At 42.3% G+C, this 24,577-nt stretch overlaps 2 protein-coding genes across 10 annotated transcripts in view; one reads left to right on the top strand and one right to left on the bottom strand.

Annotated features, from left to right (window-relative positions):
- Positions 1-15,627, bottom strand: part of Fam219a (family with sequence similarity 219 member A) — a 99,420-nt gene extending 83,793 nt beyond the window's left edge. For 4 of the 9 annotated variants that reach the window (XM_004631904.2, XM_004631905.2, XM_004631907.2 and 1 more), the window contains exon 1: positions 15,270-15,627. In XM_004631904.2, the coding sequence (XP_004631961.1) occupies positions 15,270-15,329 (60 nt within the window). In that variant the 5' untranslated portion in view covers positions 15,330-15,627. Of the gene's footprint in view, positions 1-14,725; positions 14,784-15,269 lie in introns of those variants that run through there. The other 5 variants (XM_023716005.1, XM_004631906.2, XM_023716007.1 and 2 more) reach the window with 3 other exon arrangements.
- A 271-nt stretch (positions 15,628-15,898) lies between these two features.
- The window catches only part of Dnai1 (dynein axonemal intermediate chain 1), a 72,706-nt gene continuing 64,027 nt past the window's right edge, over positions 15,899-24,577 (top strand). The window contains exon 1 of the mRNA XM_012514912.2: positions 15,899-16,116. Coding sequence (XP_012370366.2) covers positions 16,090-16,116 — 27 coding nt within the window. The 5' untranslated portion in view covers positions 15,899-16,089. The remainder of the gene's footprint in view (positions 16,117-24,577) is intronic.

Below are 24,577 nucleotides of genomic sequence, written 5' to 3'. Positions count from 1 at the left end.
CAAACCCAAAAATATGTGACTGGAGGTGTATCAGAAGACCAGGCCTAATGATAAAAATGCAAAGACCAGGCCTAAGGGGTAAGCAGTGACTTCAGGATTGTATTATAATTGATACCACCTGGTCCAATAAAGTCTAGGTGGGTGACCAGAACTTCTTGACTCATCTGTTCCTAAAAATGTCTTTGTTCTTTCTGTGTGCCCTTGCTATGTGATTTGCTTCTCCATTGAATCAATAGTACCTATGTGGCTATATTTGTAATCTTATCGATTGATCGTAGTTTTGACCCACATAGAACCTACCTCATATTTATTCCCTCTATAAAATATTCTCAGAGAAGTGGGCTCATTGGCAACCCAACTTTTGGGTTCCCTCCTATCTCTCAGAAGCTATCTCTCTCAAAATTTTTTTCCTACTCTTGAGAACTTCTGTTGTTCCTTAGAATTAACTCTTCAGTTTTACAGAACATGAACTCAGCATATCTGACATCTATCAAGTTGGGAGTTACATTTTTTACCTCTATATCAGTAATAGCAACTATAGATTAAATGGAACATCTCAACCAAAGGCAATGTGTGGACCTATTTAAACAAACCAAGTAAAAACTCATGATGTTAAGAAATTGTTGGTTTTAGGTATGATATTGTTGTGATTATATTAATATTTTGAGAGAAACATTATGATGTCATAGATGAAATAGTAATTCAGAGCAACCCAGTGAATAAGATATGAATGAAACAAGATTAGTCTTGCATTGTTGATAACTGTTGAAATTGGATAATGATTACTAGTGGGTTCATTTTAGCTTTTTTTCTATTTTGTACATGCTTGTAAATGTCCATGAAAAAATGTTGAAAAACCTGAAAAAAAAATCAATAGATTGGAGCTACTTCCTTCTCTAACATTTCTTGAGCCTTGAAAGTTGAGGTAGGGGAACTGAAATAGCAGCGGGGCACCTTCCCTTATCATCAGTAGTGTGCTTTCCAGCAAGGTCCCACAGTGCCAACATGACTCTGACCTAGGCATGGCAGGGAAGACAGGGACAGGGCCTCAGCTATGCCCTGCAACTCCCCCTGCACAGGTCTACTCAGTGGGAACCCCAATGACAATCAGCTGGAATCCAGAACACCTCTGTTTTAGCCTGGCCTCAACTTAGCCCAGTCAAGGAGGCCAGTGACTCTTTCATTTGATAATAAACATCTCTTTACCTTCTCCCACAAAAGTTACCTTGGGAAACACTGATGAAAAAAAAAAAATCACCAGCCCCTCATCACTATCAACACTAGATCAGAAATGATACAGTAATTTGCAGTTCATTTTCCATATGCATGATCTTATTTTATAACTAGACTGAAAGAGGTTAAGAAGCTGGCCGAAGGTCATACAAAAGTGATGGCTAGGGTATACCCAGTTGATCCCCTACTACTTCTGGACCCATCTCCTGTCTGCAGCCTGTGTCTCTCACTAGCTCATCCAGATCTTTCCAATCCCTCAAAGGTCCTCAAACCTGTTCCTTTTAAAGACACTTCCTGAGACAACTGCATCTCAGTCTCTGACAAATGAAGGATATCAAACACAAGGTTCCATCCTGTTGACAGAGAAGCTGATGATAGTCAAGTCTTGGTTCCTGACTGGTTATCTTTGGGTGTGCTTATCTTTGGGTGTTGTTTACTACTTTAAATACCATCCTCCAACTTGGTTCTCCCTACCTGTCTTCACATAGTTCTTCCTCCTCTTCTCCACCACACTAGCCACTTCCATTTCCCCACATTATTTTCATGTTTGTCCTTCTCTAAGCCCATGATCATCTCTAAGCCAGGGCTGGAAGCAGTAGGTCAGATGAGATTAGAAAGAACTTTCTGAAAGCTAAAATCTTCAGAGAAGGAATAGCCTCAGCATTAATAGGTGGCCCCATGGAGACCCCTTTCACCAGCTGCTGCAACCTGCATGTCAATGTGGGTTTCCCATCAGAGGCACACCTGCCCTCAGGTAAATGGCCTGTAGCATTTTATTTTTGCATTAAGGAAAAAGTGAACCATCCCTATCTGATATGCCTGACTATACTATACTATACTATACTATACTATACTATACTATACTATACTATACTATACATCATGCCATACACCATAGCACAACATACCATACCATACCATACCATACCATACCATACCATACCATACCATACCATACCATACCATACCAATGAAAAAGACTTTCTAGCTGGCACTCTTCCCTACCTTCTCCAAAAGCTTAGATTTTTTTTTCCATTTCTAGGGGGTTGTGTGCAAGAGATATAGTATTGAAAGACTCAGGTAAGAGCTCTTCATCAGGGCTGATTTTGCTTATTAAATATTAATGATCACGACTCTATTAATAGCTTTTCCAGAACTACCAAAGGGGGTAGCACATTTATAAACTCTGCTAGCAAAGAGAGAAGGGTTGTTTCCCTCACTGCTGAAAACTTACCTGATACTGCCAAGAGAAAGAATGGAGAAAGGCTAATTTGAAATGGACTCAGACTAACAACTCAGGTGGAAGCCCCTGCCTCAGTTGAAAGCAAGAAGCTAATTACTCTTTGTCAGTTCACTCAAAGTTCTTATCCTATGTTCTAAGCTCAAACATATTCTCATAGGAGCTTTACATGACAGAATCAATCTAATGTGGGAGGAGAATTTATTACTTTGTCTTTCATGCTACTTTGCTCTTTTCATAATTTGTAATTGCAATTTTGTATGGATTATTTGCTCAGTATCTGTCTCTCCTATAGGATTGTCAGCTCCTAAAAGTAGGAATAATATTTGCTTTGTTCATTATTTTATTCCCTGCATCTGTCTTGTACAGTCTCTTTCATATAGTAGATTGAAGATATTTTTGAATAATGAATGAATTCTTCAATCCATTGTCCCTTTGAATCTCACACAATTCTCAAATTTCTATTCTACTTGCTAACTCCCACCTACTCATTCTTCTCTGGGTCTCTATTGTTTCTTTAGAATCACTTCCTATCATTTCCACTCTTACTCATCCTTAAAGATTAAAGCCAGCTATGTTACTATTACTGTTATATTAATATAAAGTCAACTCTCTTATTCTGTTCCATGAAAGCAAGTTTCTTCTTCGCTGTGCTGTTAGTTCGGAGGAAAGAAGTTATCTGTCAAGGTCAAATGGGAGTTAAGGGATAAGCCTCACAACATAATACATCGAAGTAGACACCCTAATCAGGATATCATATGTTTCAAATTATGTGCTATTTATACAGGCTTTGGGGCTGGTTGAGAGCTCACTAGAATAGTTGGACCACGCTTCCTGAAGAAGTTAAAGAGGAGAGTATTAGATAGATTTTTGCCACTTTAACCAAATACCTGAGAAAACAACTTAGAGGATATATTTATTTTTGGCTTATAGTTTCTAAGATTTTAGCTCATGATCTGCTGGTTCCAAGGCAGAAAAATATGGCTACAGGGTATTTGAAAGAGAAGATGCTTACTTTACCACATCCAGGAAGCAGAGCAAGTTGGGGGGTGGCGAGAGAAGAGATGAAGTTTTGAGGAAAGATACACTCCTCAAAGGCACACACTTAGTGACCTATTTCCTTTAACTGGTCCTCACTTCCTGATAGTCCAGTCAGCTCTGAACTCATCAATGAATTAATCCATTAATGAGGTTAGTGTTCTCATGATTCAATCACCGCTCTAGGTTTTACTTCTGAACACATGAAACTTTTGGGATACATCTTAGATCTAAGCCACGGCAGGGATTATTAATGATCTCTGAAGGATAGGCAAGAATGGAAAACTCATAAAAGGAGATGGGAAATAATTTCTCAGGAGGAGAGAAGGCCTCACGATGCTAGTAGATGAAAGTAAAAGACTTGGCTTGACTTTCAAGAAAGTTGGCATGAATAGTAGACATAAACAGCTTTGCAGGGCAAAAGGCTAGTGTAGATGCCTCAAAGGCCAGTGGAAAATTTAAGCTTGATGTAGAAGAACTAAACTAGGGCCTAAATTGTGCAAGAAAGATCACAGGCCTAGAAGTTAGGGTACCTGGGTTCTAGTCTACTTTCTGTCAACCTCCAGCTGAGTAATAAACAAGCCTACCCACACTTCTGTCCCAATCTACTCAAAGTGGCTCAGGTATTTTGGAAAGATCTTTTCATCTCCCTTAAGATAGGCTTAAGACAGCTGCACTTTTTTTTTTTTTTTAACTGAGGATCGAATTCAGGACTTTGGCTTGCCATGTAGGAGCTTATGCCACTGAGCTATCAACATGACCCGACAGCTGCACTTTGCACAAAGACAATGATTAGAGCCATAGGACAGGTAAAATGGAGAAGTCAAATATCCTGAAGGGGGAAAAAAAAAAGGATGCATGTGAAAGATGGCATTTTTGTGACAGGCCATGAAATTTGAGAATGACGGCAATTACACATTACAGGAAATAAGAAAAGTGTTGCTCATGTTAAGTTCTAGAACAGACTTTCTAAAACATGTTCATATTGCATAACCACAGTCATGTTTGCTGCATGAATATTATTCTAGTTCCTACTTTTTAAAGAGCATGGCATGTTCAAAGAGCAATGTGTCTTCCAGGTGTCCTGGCCTCTGGCCCAGTAAGAAGAACTGCTACCTCAGGGAGCATGGGGGAGGGAGAGGATGTTCACACTCATGTCCATGGATCCTAGAAACTCCTGTGACATTACAGGTAAAATGAAGTCTAACTTCCTTTTCCTTCCTAACCCAGTCATTCAGGCATTTGAAAAACCTTAACATTTGTTGTCTGAAACTTTATTCACAGGCTAAACAGCTTCCATTCTTCTAAAGGTTCTCACAGGACATAGTTTTGCCTCTTCACTATTCTAGTCACTCCATCCTTTAAAAAAAAAAAAATTCTGGGGATTGAATCCATGAACTTTACTCAACTACATCCTCAGACATTTTTACTTATTTCTATCTTTAAAATTTTATTTTTATTATGTTTGCAGTAGATAATGATTGCATTTATTGTGGGGAGTTGGTAAATGTTTTTAAATTTTATTTATTTATTTATAATTTTATTTTGAGATAGCATTTTGCAAAGTCACTGAGTTGCCCATACTGGGCTCAAATTCATAATCTTTCTGCCTCAGCTTCCCAGAGTGCTGGAAGTATTAGCATGTGCCACCACACACCCAAAAGAATTCTATTTTATGAATGTAACAAAATTAATCTTATATTTTCCAAATTTAGATTTATAATATTTTGCTAGTGTAATAATTCTTATACTTACATTTTAGTACACTTCTTTATTTTCATATGATAAATTTCTAGATATTACTGAAAGGATATGAAAATGTTCACATGTCTCATATTCAGTTAACAATATCTATAGCTATTAAATATGATCACAAAATCTCAACTGACAATATAAAAGTACGCCACCAATACTGTGGGTAGCAGCAGTTCCACAATCACCTCTACTGGTTAGATCATGTGCAGAGGTCTGTGTCTAGTTTCAATGAAAAGAAACATTGAAAGTGCTCATTAGTGTAGCTAGGATGACTAGGGAGTAGGATACAAGTCTTGAGGGAAATGGAAGGAAAAAACATGGCCTAAGTAGCCTGACAAGGGCAGTGGGGAGATTGCTGAAGCTGTATTGTTAGGGTCTTGCATTTCCAGTAATGGATGGCTTAAGGGACTTTTCATTGTAGCCTGCTTCTTTTGGCTTTGGTCAAGGGCAAACAGTTTCATTTAAAGTATGGCCAGCCATTCATAAGATATTCATGAAATCTCTTTCAGGGATCTACTTCCTTCTCCTTCTTATCTGCTTAGCAGAGTCAAGATTATCCCTCTCACCTGGCCCATCTATTACCAAAGAATTACTAACTTTATATTAATTCAACCTTCAACAACTAATGCTGAATATCAGATTAGGAAGATTAAGTTAGGAAAGGTCTATTTTTTTCACTCATTTTTTTGAAAAGCCGTATCGTAAGACTCTAGCCCCTCAATGAAACGCTGAGCTGGCTAACACCCTACAGCGTCTCCCTCTCCTATATTCTTTGCCCAGGATAACTACTATAATTCAGGGCTGCCAGAATGACAAGCAGAACACTAGAACTGTTATTTGCCCTGCTAATGACCGGCACACATGGAAAACCAACCATGTTGCTCTTCCTCATGAAACTAGGACCCTGCCTCAAAATCTATCTTAACTCAATGTTCCAGATAGCCACTACTATTTAATAGGTATTGGCGTAAGGGTTTAGACCTGTTGATTATCCATCCTCTCTGTTGTCTATGGAGTAGGAAAGTATAGAATGATTACCCAGGAATATTGTTGGCTGTTATAAGTAGTATCCATGCTTAATGATACTTTGGACAAAGTAGTAAGATGTTCTCTAAGCTGGGAATCTGTTCCAATTGAGGTAGTATTCTTCCTGACAAAACTATTTGGACTATAATCTTTATCTTCTCTCTTGCCTGGGAGAAAGCAATAGGACAGGGTACAGCCCACAGATAAAAAGAGAGAAACAATAATAAGGTAGGGAGTAGGCATACCAGGAATAAAAGAAAAAAAATAGTTAAAGTATGAAATATGAATTATATCTCAATAAAGCTGTCAAAAAAGAGGGCATATGAGGAAATAACATTCCTTTAGAAATATCACCAGAAAAACAGGACATTTAGCATTCACTTCATTTTTGTATCTGACTAAAGTTTATTAAGAATTTCCTTTAATGGTGCTAAGTTTATTGAGACAGGTACATCTAGATGGGCATGGTAGCACATGTTGGTAATCCCAGCACTTGGGAGGCTGAGGCAGGAGGATTGCCATGATTTCAAAGCCAGCTCGGGATACAAACTCAAGGCTGGCCTGAACTACACAGCAAGACCTGTTTCAAAACAAAAATTCTAAGAGAACAGCATCCCATTAGAGACTAATATAGGTGAAAATAGTGTGCGTTATAAAAGGCTCAAAAAGAATAGGGAAAAATATAAACCTAGACTAGTCTAGAACACAGACTAATTTCTTTCTTTTTTTTTTCACAGACTAATTTCTAAGGCAGAGTTTTTCAAAGAATATTTTATGCAATACATGGGTTCTGTATGTTAGTAGGTGTAACATGAAGAAAAATGTTTTATAGTTAAGCATGGGAAACATTAAATTAAACAGCTGAAACAGTACAAGGGGGCCTGGGAGATGGCTCAGTGGAATTAGCACTTCCCTGGCAAGCACAAGGGCCTGAGTTCAATCCCCGGTTCCGCCAAAAAAAAAAAAAAATTCCTTTTGTTGAAACTGTACTTCCAATTTGATTTGAAACTGTCTCACTGCTATCTGTTTATCAATAAAACTTTGAAAAAAAAAGTACAAGGGACTTCTCAGAGACTAAAATGGTAGTGGACATTGTGGCAGGATAGAATATATAAAGTCCCCAAAGCAATTTGCTTACAGACCCCTCCCCAGCTACATGAAGGAACAATATTCCTCACCATATATGATAGGAACTGCAGATCTAAGCTTAGGAGGCTAGAGGCTTCATCAACTCCTTTATAAGGATAAAATCAATGGACTGGGCATGTGGCTCAGCAGTGGAGCACTTGGCTAGCATGTACAAGTCCTTGGGTTCAATTTCTAGCAAAGGGGAAAAGAAAAGTAAAATTAATATTGGAACTACCAATCATTTAATGCTTATATATAATTATATTTAAGTTATGTAATTATATTTAAGTTAACTGAATAGTAAAATATATAAATGGTTCTCAGGCTACAGTTTGGGGGTAGTTAATACTATAAATTTTAAAAGTGCTCTTTTACATATTATTCTCGATAGAGTAAAATCTCCTTATGACAGTCAAGAGTCTAGTGGCCACAATAGGCAAATCAGGCAACGGGCCACAGTAACTGGGTCTATTTCTGCCTGCTTGTGATTCTTACACTTCTCAGGGCTAGCACAGTCAGTCAGAGAACATCTTTCATGGCCATTAGCCCTCTGGTACTTGTACTCACACCTTTATACATCACCTTTATCAGAGAAACTTATCATTGTCCCTCCACAATCACATCCATCTCATCTTCAATGTGACAGCACAAGAACGTATTTGTTGAACTAACTCCCAAGAATGTGGCCCAGGAAGAAACTCCACTGGACCATGTCTATCCAGATCCTCTAGAGATCTTTCCTAGAGAGCTTTCCCTTTCTAGAGTTCTTCCCAGAAGCCCAGAATTAACTCTGGTACCACACAGTGAGGCCTTTGGGTCATGTGCCAATTTATTTCTTTTGTTTTTGTTTTATTATGTGTCAATTTCTGAATTCCAGAAAAGAGCCAGATTTACAGCTGATCCTATCTCTGCTTGCTTGCTTGCTTCCTTCCTTCCTCCCTTTCCTTCCAACCCAAAAGCCACATTCCATCAGTCTCCTTAGGAAACAATGACTTGGGACCCAGCTGAGACATACCTCTTGGTTCCTTCAACTAGAACTTCTGGGTAACCTGCCTTACCCTGTCCTCCCCTTTCCATATCCTCTGAGGTCAACCAATTTTCTCATTGCCTATTGGAAGGTACAAAATGGCTAAGCCTGACAAGCAGTTTTCAAGTTTCCTTTCCAGATACAAAGCTCCATCTGTCCTGTCAAGGGGAAGAAAAAGTCCCAAAGTCTAGTCAGTTTCAAGTGCAGAAGTCTCTATTTTCCATTTCTGTTCATGCTGGGATATAGTCAAGAGCAGTGGAATGACTCAGCCTGAACACCAGCTAACATGGAAGCACCTGCCTGCAGAGGCCCTGCTGTGGGCTCTGAGTGTTCTCACCCCAGAGACCTCTCCTTGGCATACCTTGCATGGAAGGAAGCAGCTCTTAGCCTTCTATCTTTAGTGCAGCTTTCAGGATAGTCTCAGAGAAGAAAAATATGCATCCTTTTCCATCCAACCAAAATTTTACCGAAAAGATGACAAAAGGCCAGGCAGAAACTGACATTAAAAGGACTTTATTTTTCATTCACCCAAGTGTTGCTGAAGGAAAAAACCAAAACAATAATAACCCACCATGGCTCTTCGCTGACACTATTTTTGTATTCTCTATAGCAGGTTGCTGGGGGAAAGTATTCACTGACAGGTGAGAACACTTCTCAGCAGCCCTATTGAGGCTATGGAGCCAGTGCCACTCTTACCTTTGGTTTTCTAGAACTTTTGGGTTCTTCAAAACCCTAAGCATGTAGCTTTAGCAGTAGAGCAAAGGAAAAGACCAGGCTTTGCTGTTATTAGCAGTCTCTCAGGCCAAGGAATATGTGGGCCTTCAAATTTCCTGAGGTGGTCATAGTCCCTTCCCTCATCCAGTGTCCACACCAGTAACATGGGAATTATCCCTTACTCCCTATCTCTCCACCCTACCTCAAAATTCAGTACCTGCTATTATACCTTATTAGTATCTGTGTATCTCTCCTCTCTTTCTGCTTCTGCTTTAGTACAGGATTCACCATCCTTTGTCAGGATGGTGGCACATGTACCTCTGTATCAGTCTTCACACCTCCAATCTCATTTTTCCAACCCCTCCTTCACTACTGGAGTGATAACGTGTACTCGATTATGTTATTTCCTTAATAACTTTTTTTGGGTATTTTTTAGGAAGGATCTACAGGGTGTTCAGGGTCTCATTACTAGATCAGACTTGTAGTGGTCTGCCTGTTTACAGCCTCCTAAGAGCTGGGATTATAGGCATGCCACCATTCCCAGTCTCAACTGCTGTCTCAGCATGTCCCAGGGGCTGGGGCCGGCATGGCAGGCCCAGGGATTATAATGTCTAGCCCCTGCACCTGCTTGCAGGCGCTTTAATCCCCTGAGCTATGTGGCTGGCCCTATTTCCTTAATAACTTTTAATTCATTCCAAATATATGCTTTTGTTTCTTCCTCCATGCCCTTGGTTTGGAATTCTTTTTTTTTTTTTTTTTTGTGGCTGGCTCAGCCTGCCCTGGAGTGATGCTGGTGTGGCATGTGGTGCCAAGGATTGAACCTTGGTCCCTACGCTTTGCCTAAACTTGCCTAAGCAGGCACCTTAGACTGCTGAGCTATCTTGCCTTTGCCTCATCTTGTTGGTCTGCCAAGTTTTAGTCTTGTCCTAAGAGCCAGTTCAGCAATGCCTCCTCTGTGAAGGCTCCCTAACCACTTCATGAGTGGCCTGGTTCTCACCTCTCTTGCAGTACTCACTACACTACCTCAGCATGTTCTAGACTGCATACTCCAGGAACAATATTCTGTGTCACTGAGCTCAGCATAAAATCTAGAGAGAGTTGGTTTTTGCTGTTTCTTAAATAAGGAGACAAGTGATAAGTGGGTGAGAACGAGAGCAAAGCTGATGCTGCGTTTGCAACAAAGGAAGATATGTAAAGGAGTTCTAGGGGCTGGGGAGATGGCTCAGTGGAATAAACGCTTCCCTGGCAAGTGCAAGGGCCTGAATTCAATCCCTGGTTCTGTCAAAAAATAAAAAATAAAAAGTAAATAAATAAAGGAGTTCTTTCCCCAGGAGCCTGACAAATACTGCTGGGTTATGAGCCACATAAGGCCATTTGTCACCTTTTTTTGGTATTTTAAAGAAGGGTCTAGAGGGTGTTCAGGGTCTCACTACTAGATCAGACTCATAGTAATCCACCTGCTTACAGCCTCCCAAGAGCTGGGATTACAGGCACAAGCCACCACGCCCAGTTTCAACTGCCATTTCAGTGTGCCCAGGGGCAGGGCCTGCACAGCAGGTCCGGGATTGAATCCCTGCCCCTGCACCTGCTTGCAGGCACTTTAATCTGCTGAGCTATTTGGCCGGTCCCTCCATTTGCCATCTTTATGTGCTTCTTCTGCCACTTTGAGGAGCTACCATGAACCACTCACTCAATTAGCAACCTGATTATCCCTGTTCCCTCAATAGCAGAAGGCAGCAGTAGTCTGTAACTCCTTTCCAGGCTCCAGTAGTCAAAGGGAAGAGACTCCACATTCCTCATCTTCTCCCAAGGGCAGTGTCAGTCTTTTTCAAGAAAAGCCTCCATCAATGTCTACTATGTTTTTTTGTTTTGTTTTATTTTTGTGGTACCAAGAATCAAACCCAGAACCTTCCACTGGCCAGGCAGACACTGTGCCTTTTAGCTGTATCCCTGGCCCTATTTCTAACATGTATCTAAAAACCTTCCTATCACCATTGGAGCCTGTTCTTCTCCTATCTACTGTAGGGATTTAACTTGGTTCTGCAACCTTGAAGACCCAGGAACTGAGCAGATACATAGCAAATTTTCACAAACTAAACAGTAAGTTAACAAATAATCTAGTTCAGAGAGGCTCTACTAGCATTTCTCTCAGGCATTGAGGCCCTCTATATTGCCTTATGCTATTCTTTAAGTGTCTTTGGTCTATGAGAACACAGGAGGCAGGGTGTTGCCAACACAATTAAGTGCTTAAAAGCTCCACTTGTTTTTCTTGCAACAAATCTTTCTTCCCAACACCAGCCAAAGACACAGATTGTGCAGCCTATGCCTGTACTCATACAAATTAGCCCAATGTCAACCCAATTGCTCCACTGCCTTGAGCAACTGGGAACTTCCCTGGGTTAATAAGGTGAATGGCTCAGACACAGAACTGACATATAAAGCAGGCCATTCCAAAGTTTCTTGGGGAATATCTGCTCTCAGTTCCACTCAGGATTGCCTATGAGAAGACAGCAAGACTGGAGCCTAAGGAACAGGTTGCCAAGAGCTCTCATTTTTTTCCATAAGGAGATAGGAAGAGACCCTGGGGAAGTCAGTGGTAGGCCCAGGCTTGGTTCAGCTGCTGAGATGCAGCCAGGCCAATTAAGTAATTGGTATGATGGGGAAAGGACAGGAAGCCACTCCTTTGAGGTAAACACCCACTTCTGACAAGAGGCTCCATACAGCTGTATCAACAGCAGCAGCAATAGGGGTGGGATCTTTTCCTTTTCCTCCCACTAGCTGAGAGCTAATGCTTAAATTAGCACCTTGGAAACACCCAGTTGGGCTGGCTGTGCCTTCTCACTCAGCTCCTACCACTCCCCCAGGCTTCCTTTCCAAGCTGAGTTTCTCTGTTGAGTGAGAGAAGGAAAAAGAAAAAAGTTTCTCCTTTTCCCCTACAGTTCCATCTTTCCAAGTAAAGAATGGTCTCTCGATTCTTCCACCACTATGTGTGGGAGGAGGGCTATTTGATGATTGATCCTAAATAACAGTCCTCTAGCCACACAGCTGGGTGCTAAAAGGGATAATAGTTCTATTACTCTCCAAACTTGAGGAAATAGTCTATTCTCCCCTCAGGGGAGCTCACCAAGAACGTAAGAGAAACTTTCACTAACTCACTAACTGAGCTCCAGGAGGGCAAGGCCATGTCTGTGTCACCATGTCCCTAATATCTAGTGCAGTATCTGGAAGAATGGATGCTCAATAATTATTTGTTAAATAAATTTGCTGAATCAGCAGTGTCAGACTGATTTTTTTTTTTTAAGATGGGAGAATGAGGAGCTATTGTTTAAATTTTAATAGATAGTTTGTCTTCATTTTAGCCCAGAGAAGACAAGAGATTTCCTAAAGGACTATAAAATAAAATAGCTCATAGCATAGTTCAAGCCTGGTACTCTAGTTTTTATGGTCTGCTCAAATACCCTAAAGATCCATTTTGCTCTTTGCCTCTATAGTATGTTTCTTGATTCGTTATGCCCCAAATGAAAGCTCCTGGGGAAATGCCACAAAAGATTCCACTGATCTTAATAAAATACAGGGCATTTAAAGAGTTTAGGGATGTCTCTGGACTACAACCTGGGGACAGAAGTCAAGAAGTAGGGCAATGTCTATGGGCCTCATATAGGGACTGGCTATATTACTATTTCCACAAAAATGTACTCTACCTCAAGAAAGTATTATCTTGCAGATAACGAGTACTTTAGTTTTTAAGAAAAGGGTCTAAGTCAGATGCAGTGGCACACACCAGTAATCCCAGCAACCCTGGGGGCTAGAGCGGAAGGACTATAGGTTTAAAACCAGGAATTTAGCAAGATTCTGTCTCTAAATAAGTAAATAAAATAAATAGAGTTGGGCTGTAGCTCAGTGATGGAGACCTTTTCTAGCTAATGAGATACTAACAAATATCTTCTTGCTACAAATTAATTTGCTACTTCCAGGCCACACAGACCAAAAGCAGCTCAGAAGTTTTCTACCCATACAAATTGCTATCAGGACCTTCAGGGAAGGCTGGGCATGGTAGCACATGCCTGTAGTCCTGGAAGGAGTGGGTTTTTTTGCTGTGAGTTTGAGGTCAGCCTGGACTATATAGTGCATTCAAGGCCAGTCTGATCTACATAGCAAGACTGTCTCAAAAAACAAACAAAACACAACCAACAAACTTCAGGCAATACCAGAGGCAGCAAGGGCAAGAAAGAGAGATCCTGGTGGCCCTAGCATTTCTTCCCTTTCTTTGGACAGCTATTACCTCCCTTCTCCAGAACCCCAGGCAAGAGACCAGAATTAACTCATTGTTACATTTTCCTGACTTTTACTCACTCTCTTACTCACCCTCTGTTTTGGTTCTTGATTAGAAACTCAGAATTGGACAATCTAGTTTGACAAGTAAGACTGGATGGATAGAGAATCCATTAAGAAAAGTTACTCTAACCTAGCCCAAAGTCCTTCAGGTTCATGGGACAAAGTTTTCTCCAGGATTATCTGGCTCCCAAATAATCCAATGGTGATATCAAGCAAGGCAAAAGTTCTGCAACATCTCTGTTCTTAATTTAAGATTGTACATTTCTGTTAATATTGTATGTTTCTGATTTGGTTTCTAGAACTAAATAGTCTCAAAAATAAATAAATAAATAAATAGTCTCAAAAAGGGAAAAAACTGCCATTCATCTCTAAATAGGTGGCCACTAATGATTTTACCATCCCCCAAAAGGTGTGGCATATATATGGTTATGTTCCTGGCCAAGGCCCATATTGGCTACCACAATGGCCAGATTACTTGCCCTTGCCTTAAAAAGCCACAAAGCATGGTTTCAGCCAAGGGGCAGCCAGCCCAAGGGTACAAGTTCCTGGTCACCCAACCTAACAGAGGGAGCAGTCTTTATTAAAGCCCCAGACTTCAGGACTTGGAGAGCTCAGCTCCAGCACAAAAGGAAAAATACAGTATCCGCACCTTTAGATTGGTGACCTGCCTTCCCTCCTACCAGCTCCTGCTAGCTGGGACTGCAAGAGGAGAGAGGGTGCACTGAAGGAGCACAGCCTGAGCCCTCCCTCTGTAACCCTTCTCTAGATCAGCAGCTAGGCCTCTGCATTTCCTATCCAGTTGCCAGGCAGACAAACTAGTCAGGTAGCCTCCACTCACCGACCCCTCGGGCATTAGCCAAAGGGTAAGATCTCCTTTAGGCCTGGCCTCCATAAACCCACGTCACCCTCCCCCTTCCATCCCCTAGGCGCCGGCAGCGATGACATCATTCCTCCCTGACTCGGGGACCGTGGACAGGCAGCAGGATCGGTGCAGAGCAAAGACTCCAAGCATGTAGGCCTAGGACGACAGGTGCTCGTCTGAAACGGTGGGCACAGGCCGCCCCGGCGCATCCCCACCTCCTCTCCTGTCGGTACCCGAGCGCTCTCATCTGCACACTTGACTCTCCAAGTCGCTGCCGCACACTTTCCTTCCCGGTTCCGATGCCCTCATCCTGGACTGCCCGCGCTCCCCTTTGGAGAAAAACGGAATTCCCGGATCCTACACTGACCTTTAGTTCCATCGGTCCCTGGCCCCAGCTCGGTGTTTCCGTCCTCATCTAGCAGACTGGCAGGCAGGCTCCTCCTCTTCTGAAAACCTATTCCCAGTCCCTCTCAGCCTGAAGGCTTCCCCGCCCCTCCCCCGCCCTAAGCATCATAGGCCTCCAAGGCTAAACGCCTTCCCTCTTCCCATCCCAGCCCCCGGTGCCCAGGTGCCTGCGGCCCGCGGCGCCCCGTGACAGTTTCCTAGCCATCCTCCTCTATCCGCCTCCACTACTGGTGTGCACCATTGTGCCGCCCTCCGTTCCTCCTTACGGCGTTCGGCCTCCACCAACGGTGCCCTCCGCCCTTCTGGGTCCCTTTGGTTGCACCTTGCGCATTCTCCCACGCTTTTCTCGTCCTGCAATTTCCCCTCCTCCGGTTGTGAGTTCTTAGGGCTGATCCCCATCCGAAGGCTTATCTTTGGCAAGATCCCCACGGCCTGACTCCCTCCCTCCGTCCCCCTCAGGGGGCGCTCCCTCCCGGCCTTGGCCTGCCCGCCGCCCGCCCCCTCACCAGCGGCTGCATCTCAGAGTGCGCGGTGGGCACCTGGAACCGGTCGATCTCCTCCATCATGGTGCCGGCAAGCGAGCGGGCCAGAGGCCGGGCGCAGCCGGGGACGCCGACTGGACCGCGCGGGGCCCCAAGAGCCCCGCGGGTGGTGCAGACTAGGCCGCCCCGGAAGAATCGGGCGGGCAGGCAGCGAGGCGGATAGACAGGTGGGTTGGGGGCACGAGATTCACAGTCGGGCTAAGGCCGGCGTGGCTCCGCGGGCTTGCCCTGCGCTACCGCGGCGGTGGCCTGGCCGAGCTGCAGGTCTTGCCTCGCCTCCTCCTCCGCCGCCGCCTCCTGTCAGCAGCTCAGCCACTGCGGTGACTCGGCAACTCCACTTCCGGGTCCGGGACACCGCCCGGATACTGCATTATTCATAAGAAGGCGGGGTCCTGGTGCCTCAGTCCCGCCCATAGGCGGGGGCTCTGAAAGCGCAAGGCAGGGAGTTGTTACTCTGGGGGCGGGGCTTAGTGGCACAGGCGTATTCCCTCGCGCGCAGACCCGCCTTCTCGCCTGGCTGTCTGGGCGGATGATCTCGGCGCCTGCGCCTTGGCTGCATGTCAGTTGCTGGGTAACCGCGTCAGGGAGGAGTTGATTCTGCCTTACAAGGGCTCGGGGACCCACAGCAACAGCTGTCCCCAGGGAACCCCTGCTGACTGAGAATTGTAGTGGAAGTGAGTCTGCATTTCCAGAGTGTAGGCAAGGAGACGGACAAACTTCTTGTCCTCAGGCGAAAGAGCGCTTCATAGACTTTCTAGGGGTTGAGGTGCTTCTTGCTTCTGAGATGGCTCCGAAACCGCCTCGTAAGCAGGTAATGCCTAGCCTGACCTCTTGTCTTTTGCTGACATCTCCCACTGATCCTTGATCTTTTTTTGTTTGTTTTTCTTTTTTCTATTTTTTTTCCTTGATCTTTTCCTTGTGTTTTGTTTTGTTTTTGTGGTACTGGAGACTAAACCCAAGGCGTACACAGTGAGCTATATCCCCAGTTCCTAAATTTTGAGACAGGTTCCTGCCAAGTTACTGAGTCGCCCAGGCTAGGCTTGAACTTTTTTTTTTTTTTTTTTTTCAGAACCAGGGATTGTACTCAGGCCCTTGTGCTTGTCAGGCAAACACTTATGCTACTGAGCTATCTCCCCAGCCCCATAGGCTGGAACTTTGATCCTCTGCTCATATTCCAGGTGTGTGCCAGTGTCCTGCCTATCCTCTTTTGACCCTTAACTTCTCCGCCTCTCCCCTGGCCTGTGTTCTCAAACCTCTGACTCTGGGGCTGGAAATATGCTCAGTGGCACAGTCAGGTCCTGAGTTTGATTCCTGGTCCCCCCAAAAAAGTGAGTCTTAATCCCATATGACAAACCTCTGAGACTTCCCTGCTTCTCACTAATCCTTTCCCCCAACCCACTGTTTCTTTGCTTGCTTCTCCCCATTTTCCTATCTCTTCACTGTACTCACTCTACAGACCCACTCTGACTAGCCTATGCTCCTTAATACTCCTGTTCCTACCTCTGCCAGTCCCTTCTTCATTGTGTTCACATTTTGTCTGGAAGGAATTATTTTTCCAACCTTCTGCTGTCTGCCCAGCACTAGGCCTTGACCCTTGGGATCACATGTGCAGGAGTTTGATTGGATTTTTTTTCTGGTAGACTTGTAGAGAGGGAGAAGTCAAGCAGAGAGGAGCAGAGAGGTGCTTTTCCTAATCCTTCTCTTCATCCTTTACATTCATCTTTCCTGTGAGCCTCTGGTTCACTCCTGTGACTCATTCAACTCTATGAACATTGTATCCCTCTTGCTACCTGGCCAGACATCCACCCTTCTCACAGGAAACACAAGTCACCCCCTGCTGGCCCACTGAGTGCAGAGTTCTGCTTTTCTCCCCAGTACCACCATGAAAAACAAGGTAGCTGTGGCTTCTTGATGAGCCTTCTGTGGTAATAAAGGATTGACTCAGTCCTTCACAAATCTCTTCTTCGGTGAATCCTTTATTATTTGCTGTGCATGGTGGCACATGCCTGAAATCCTAGAAGGTGGGAGGCTAAGGCAGGACTGCTGTGAGTTTGAGGCCAGCCTGAACTACATAGCAAGATCCTGTCTGAAAAAAAAAACAAAAATGAAACAACAAAAACTTCATGATTTACCACTATGAGGCTATTGTACTGTTTCTAGTTCTGTAAAGCAGAACTTCTACTTATTAATTCCTTACTGATTCTGAATTTTCCACTCATGCCTCGGTATATCAAAGTTAGAAGATCATATCTATATCCATGCTATTTATATCTTTATATATTTTGGTTTGGCCTCTTCCTTGTTAATTGGCTTTCCTGATTCTTTTACCTGGCCTTCTGTAAGAGATGAACCTCTTTCTTAAAATTCTACGGCGATAGGGCAATGACTTCCCATATGGCCATATCCTAGTTTTATGTTAAGATTGAACTATTTTGAAGCCCCTCTACTGTTTGGATCTATTGAGCCTTAATACACAGACAAATTATTAATCTGTTATTTTCAGTCTTTCAGTACTGAGAATTTAACCCAGAGAGTGCTGAGTTAAAACCCTAGCCCTCTTAATTTTTTCATATTCTAAGAAAGCTCTTACAAAGTTGCCCGGACTAGCCTTGAACTTGCAATCCTCCTGCCTCAGCCCTTTAAATTACTGGGATTACAGACATGTATGACCATGTACTACTACCAGGCCATTTATTTTCTTAATGACATTATTGAGGTCTGATTACATGCACACCATTTTAGTTCCATGTTTCAAGTTTATGACAAAGTTACACACTTGTGAACCACCATCACAATCAAGATATAGACTGATTTTTTCCAAGAAATTCCCTGGGCCTCAACCCAGTCAGTTCTCCTTAGCCCTCAGGCCTAGGTAACCATTGATTTGCTTTCTCTTACCATAGATTAACATTTTCTGGTATCTTGAAGTTTGAACAAGCTTCAGGATGAGTTTCTTTTGCCATTAGGAGAAATGTTAGAGACAGGTTACTCAGAGAGAGGGTTGACAACGGAGAAGAAGGAGAGAAACCTGGGTCAACAGACCCTGTACATATCAACATTGTCCTCTAGAAGGAAGGGTTACTATAGTACAATATAAGTATTGGTGTGTAGGGTGTACAAATAGGCTCAGTTATGCTAGGTTGTATTTATCTCTATCTTGTCTCAGTAAAAATCCATTTGAGTCAGTGTTAAGTGGGTGTGGTATGATGTAGAGTTGTTTAAGAAGTGTCTGTGTCCCCTGGGAACTCAGTGAAGTGGAGAAGACAGGACACAGGCATACAAAGGTAAGAAAAATTGGATCCCTGGGGTTGAACAGCAGGAAGACATATGGGACTGACTGGGTTGAGGCCCGGGGAATTTCTTGGAAATTCCAATTTCTTGGAAATTCTTGGAAAAAGTCAGTCATATCTTGATTGTGATGGTGGTTCACAAGTGTGTAACTTTGTCATAAATTTGAAACATGGAACTAAAATGGTGTGCATGTAACCAGACCTCAATAATGTCATTAAGAAAATAAATGGCCTGGTATTAGTACATGGTCATACATGTCTGTAATCCCAGTACTGAAACACTAGAACAGCAGAGAGGGTTTGGGAGGAGGTAGATAGGACTCAGATGCCTGTGGTAATAAAGGAAAGTCAGGACTGGGTTTGTTAGGGGATAGAGAGGAATTAAAATTTTAGTTGTCTGTGGTTTCTGTTACTCTCAGGATTAAGTTCCAAAAATCAGTTTGCTTGGTATGGCCTACAAGTCCTGAATTATCTGGCCATTGCTGTGCATCTTACTTCAGATCTCACCATTGCTCTATGAAAATTCCACAATTCCTGTACATCAAACCACACTTGCTTTTTGCAAAGTGATATCCATATTGCCTCAGTTACTTTTCTCTCATTGTTGAGACAAAATGCCTAACATCCAGAATTAAGGAAGAAAAGGTTTACTTAGCTCACAATTTGTGGAGGTTTCAGGCCATACTCAGTTAGCTGGTAGTAGTACCAGCTACTAGCTGGTAGTACCAGTACTACCACACCAAGGCACAGTGGCATATGGCAGAGGGCCGCAGTTCATGGTGGTGGAAAACATCACACTAGCAAGGGCAAAAAGGAAGGAGCAGTGGCAGCAACTGTGGTGGAAGAGGCAGAGAGCAAAGCTCTCTCTCTTCCTTATACTGTATCCAGGCTATTTGCCCAGGCCAGGTGTAGCAGTCACATCCATAATCCCAGCGTTGGATCATGAATTAATCACAGCCTCTAGAAGTCTGCCCCATGACTGCATGAGGCTTTTGGGGGACAACTAGACAGAAACCTTAACGGTCCTTTGAAGCTGCTGTTATTCTGCCACCTGGTACAATATTTTTAATCTGCTGGTACCTGCTTTAATCTACTCTGTTCAAAATTTCCCCTTCATCTCTTGTTGATTTTTTGTTGTGGCTGCTTTGTTTATTTGTTTGTGTTAGGGTCTTGCTTGGTAGTTCAGGATGGTGCTGAATTTACTATGTGGACCAATCTGGCTTTGAACTCATGGTGATCTTCCTGCCTCAGCTTCCTGAGTGCTGGGATTATATGTGGTGTCACCATGCCTGGTCTCTTGCTCATTCTTTTTAATTTTTTTTTGTCTTTTTGAGACAGGGTCTTGCTATGCAATTCAGGCTGGCCTTGAGCTTACTTTAGCCCCGGCTGGTCTTGAACTTAGAGCATTCCTCCTGCCTCAGCCTCCCAAGTGCTGGGATTACAGAAGTGCATCACCACACTTGGCCTCTTGTTCATTCTTAAGGTCTCAATTTGGCCTTCATATTCTCCTATGAAAGATTAATTCTGTTTTCTGGAAGCAAGTTAGAGTGAAAGCCTTTTGACACTACCAACTCTGTCATAGCAAGAACCAGATCTGTCTTCTTATTTTTTTGATTCCTGTATACCTAGCATGGCATCTGGGATATATTAAAATCTGAGAAAATGAGTTGAATATGAATTCTAAGTGCATGAGCTATTCTTCAGAAAGTTTCATTTTCATGCATTTGAGAGACAGGAGAGAGTGAGCCTGGGATGGGAAGTGATATAAAAAGGCATCTAGTGGGAAGAGATAACAAGAAATATGCACTGTTAGGGTTTTTTTTTTTTTCCCCTGGGCTCGTGTTTATATCTGCTTTGGCCATAGGGCTATGAATGATTCAAATTTGAACCACATACATCAGTAACTTAAGAGCTAGGTTTTGGAGACCAAGAGGTTAAAAAAATACTCATGATGTAAATATTCATTCTCATTCAGTAATTATTTATGGGGTGCCTACTCTGTGCCAGATATTATTGGGGATATAGCAAAAAGCAAAACAAATAAAAAAAATCTCTGCTCTTATGGAGCTTGTCTTTTAGTTGGAGGTAAATTATCAATAAATAAGTACAATATATTGTATATCAGATAATGAAAGGTGCCCAAGGAGAAAAATAAATCAGATAAATGTAGTAAGAAATTCAGGGAAACAGAGGATTATCACTTAAATAAGGTGGTCGTGAAGTCCTCACAGCGATATCATTTGAGCCAAGACCTGAAGGAAATGAGACTCAGGTGTGTGATGTCTGGTGTAGGGCTGAGTAGTGTTCCAGGCAGATGGCATGAGATGTGTAAAGTTCCTGAGGTGAGAGCCTGCTACTCATGTTCTGGATCAGCAGGGAAGGGAGGGGAAAAGTGGCAGGAAATAAAGTTAGAGAGGTGTACCCCTTATCCCACTGAGTTAATCAAATAACTCATGGCATATTAAATTGGCCATGATGGAGTTCCATGAATTATAATTTGTGATTAAAATGCATGAATGCCAGGCACCATAAACCATGACCAGCTCAAACCCAGCTCAATACCCCAATAACAGTGTCTTTCCTGAGAACGGTGAGAATGCCAACTGGCTGCATGTGTACATGTGCAGGAGTTTTGCATCGTTGCCAAGCATTGCCTGGCAGCTACACTTCTAAGTAGAAAACCAAATTAGAGTCTTCTGTGAACTCCAGTTAAGAGCTAATTTTAGTTTATGACTAACAAATTTTAGTACCCCTTTATAACTCAGTTGGTTACCATTTTTAAAAAAATTCAACGTCTGGAATTTTGCATTATTTGCCCATAAAAGCCAAAGAAAAGAAAGGCACTTTGGATCATTTTGTGGTCTCTCTAGGACAATACTTGTAGAAATATTTATCTAGTACTGGTGATGGCGAGCTTTCAATGATACAAACAGGCCACCCTGGTATGTGTGCCATAGGTTTGCCATCACTGACCTAGATGAAGGGTTACTGATATAGGGGGAGGGAAAGGATTGGGTACAAGGCCAAAGAGAGTCTTGGATAATTCAGAAAATTTGAGTCTAATTATGGCACTGGGACCCATAGATTAAGGGACAGGAGGTGAGCAGAATCTCAGAGAAGTTGATTTGTTTTTGAATGTTCAAAGTAAGAAAATTAATATAAAAAAGTAAGATGCCTCACTTTGGTGATCTTTTATCTCTGTGTCATTCTTATACTTATCCTTTTCAAGTCCTAGGTAGGGCCTCTCTTACATTTAACTTCTAAATGTTTCTCAAATTAAGCCCTTGCCACCCCAACCAATTCTCTCTCACCCAGAGTATAACAAAACTGGTCTTCCCCCATCTATGCATGCCCTTTCCAGTTCATCTCTACACTGCATCAAAATTATCTTTTCTAACTACCACTCTGATTATACCATCCCCCATTTAGAATCCTTCAATGACTTCTCGTTGCTCTGCAGTACAGTCCGATTTTTTCAGGTAACCCTCTGAGCACTTGTATGGATGGACTAAGGGCTGTCTGGGTTTCTTATTTTGTAATAATCATCCTTTACCCATGATTCCTATCCCTCAGTTGCATGTGCCATCTCTGTTTCTGGACCACTCTTCGTACCCTCTATCACACATCTATTCACTCCTAAGATTTCAGCCCAAATGCTAAAGACCACAATTGATGTCAATGTCTCTTGCCCTATGATTGAAAATAGGTTGAGGTTTCTCTGCTACATAGTTTCATTGCTCTATCCTCCTTTCTTCCATAGTATGCATTATGGTTTGTAATTATTTACTTATTTGTGTAATTATTTGATTATTGTCTCATTAGATTATGAGCTTCATGAGAGCGGAGCAAATGGATGTTGTGCTTGTGTTGTATTCTTGATACACAGTAGCCATTGTGTCAGAAGCACCAAAAGTTGACTGACTGTAGGGTGTCCTAACATGGATTCTAAGCAAATCAGGGAACACTTCTGGGAAGAACACCTGCCCTTATGGTTTGGACAGAAGAAGAAGAATCCAAAATAGACACTAGGAAGAAGTAAGCAGAAAAGTAGGGAAGACAATAGAGAAAATCATATCCCAGAAAAACCAAAGCAAGAGCAGTTGGTCAGCTATGTTGCATGCTGCTCAGATGTCAGGGAAGATAAGCCCTAAAACATGCAATGAGGTGGCAAAACTGGGAAGCCAGTAGGGCTTTTGGAAGGAACAACTTCAGAGGTGAAAGCTAGACCAAGTGAGCTAAGAAAGCAGTGAGGACCATATGGGCAACGTTTTTTGTTTTGTTTGTTTTGTTTTTTAAGATGAAAGTAAGACTTGAATGTATTAAATGCTGAGGGGAAGGATCCGGATGGAGAAAGAAGTTGAAAATAAAGGAGAAAATTAAATAATGACCAGAACTAAGACTCTAAGGAGGTGGGAATGGATCCACTGTGGGCAGGAGGAACACTTTGAGACAGAAGAGGAAAAAGAATGCATGCAGATGATAATTTTGAGGTTTAGTGGCAGAAAGTTGAGTTTTCTCTTCTCTTCCCCAAGTAGTGTTATGGAATTCCTTCTGGAAGTGATAACTAGAAAACAAATTTTGCCAATGGCTGTTCCATTTTGTTATGATTACAGTCATGCTATTTTCAGAGTTATGGTCTGAGGTTTGTCATGCACAATTATCAGATTACAAAACAGCTGTGATCATTTGAGGCCAGAACTTGGTCTCCTCCCCCATGCACCGTGGAGCCTCGTACATTGTTAGTACTGGGTACATGCTAAGTACTTGGATAATAATGGCAGAGGGCTCTTGCACTCTATCACTGGGCTCTTCCCTTTGATGCTAAAGTGTAATGCTGGTAACTCCAGCTGTGAGCAAGTCACATTAAATTTTCTGCCAGTTAGAAATTTGTATGGCATGTTCAGTCTTCTCAGTTACTCAGCACTGACAAAGTTGCATTAAAAAAGCAAACAAAGGATACAGCTGTTGATCAAACTTTAGTTTCAGTGCTTTGAGTGTCACAACCCTTTGGAATCACTGGATTCTACTTTGTATGATGAGCTTGGGTTCTTCATTTATAGTTCTTCTAGACTGAAGAACCCTGGCAGTGGGGACCAACTCAGCTTCATTTCTTTAGCTGTCATCTTAGGACTTTCTTAGTAAATACTGGATGAATGATTAATGACTGTGGGAATTAGTTGTTAGTGACTAAATGAATAGTGGAAAGGTATGTACTATAAAACAACGTAACTCTTCTTTTTGGGTCTGCAGAAGTGATGCATGCCTCCATCAGTAAATACTGTCTAGTTCTATTTACTGTCTAGGAGCCCTACCCTTAGTGTTAAGCTTATTTTCTTACATTTTACCCACATCCATTTTTATCTTTTGCATATTACTTCAAAATGTCCTGCATTTAGCCTCAAATTTTGTCTGGGGGAAAATTGGAGTACAAATGCATAAAACAGCTTATAGATTCTTGGATAGACAACATTTTTCTGTTTCTGTGTCTTTGTTTTTTAACGATTTTAAAATTATTCTTTTTACCCAGTGTGTCCATTATCTTTTCATACTTAAAGATCCAGACATTCCTCAACTTATAATAGAACTGTATTCAGATACACCCATTATAAGTTAAAAATCTTGTATGCTAATTTAATACATGTAATCTACCAAACATCACAGTTTAGCAACACAGTGTGTTACATAATATCAAGTGTTTATTGTAGCTGCCTGGCAGCTGTGACCCATGGCCACTGCCCCCATTTTGAGAGAATATCATACCATGAATTTGCTAGCCTAGGAAAAGGTCAAAATTCCATCTATGGTTTCTACTGAATGCATATCATTTTCATACTGTCATAAAAAATGTTATAAGTCATGTTGATGCACCACATTTTATATTATTTATTTGTTTATTTGGTACAGTGTCTTGCTATGCAGCTCAGACTCATAGTGATCCTCCTATCTCAGGCTCACCAGTGCTGGGATTACAGGGGTGCACCA

This window comes from Octodon degus, unplaced genomic scaffold (assembly GCF_000260255.1).
Source record: "Octodon degus isolate 3935 unplaced genomic scaffold, OctDeg1.0 scaffold00045, whole genome shotgun sequence".
NCBI classification, from domain to species: Eukaryota; Metazoa; Chordata; class Mammalia; order Rodentia; family Octodontidae; genus Octodon; species Octodon degus.
This window is presented reverse-complemented; position numbering and strand designations above follow the sequence as displayed.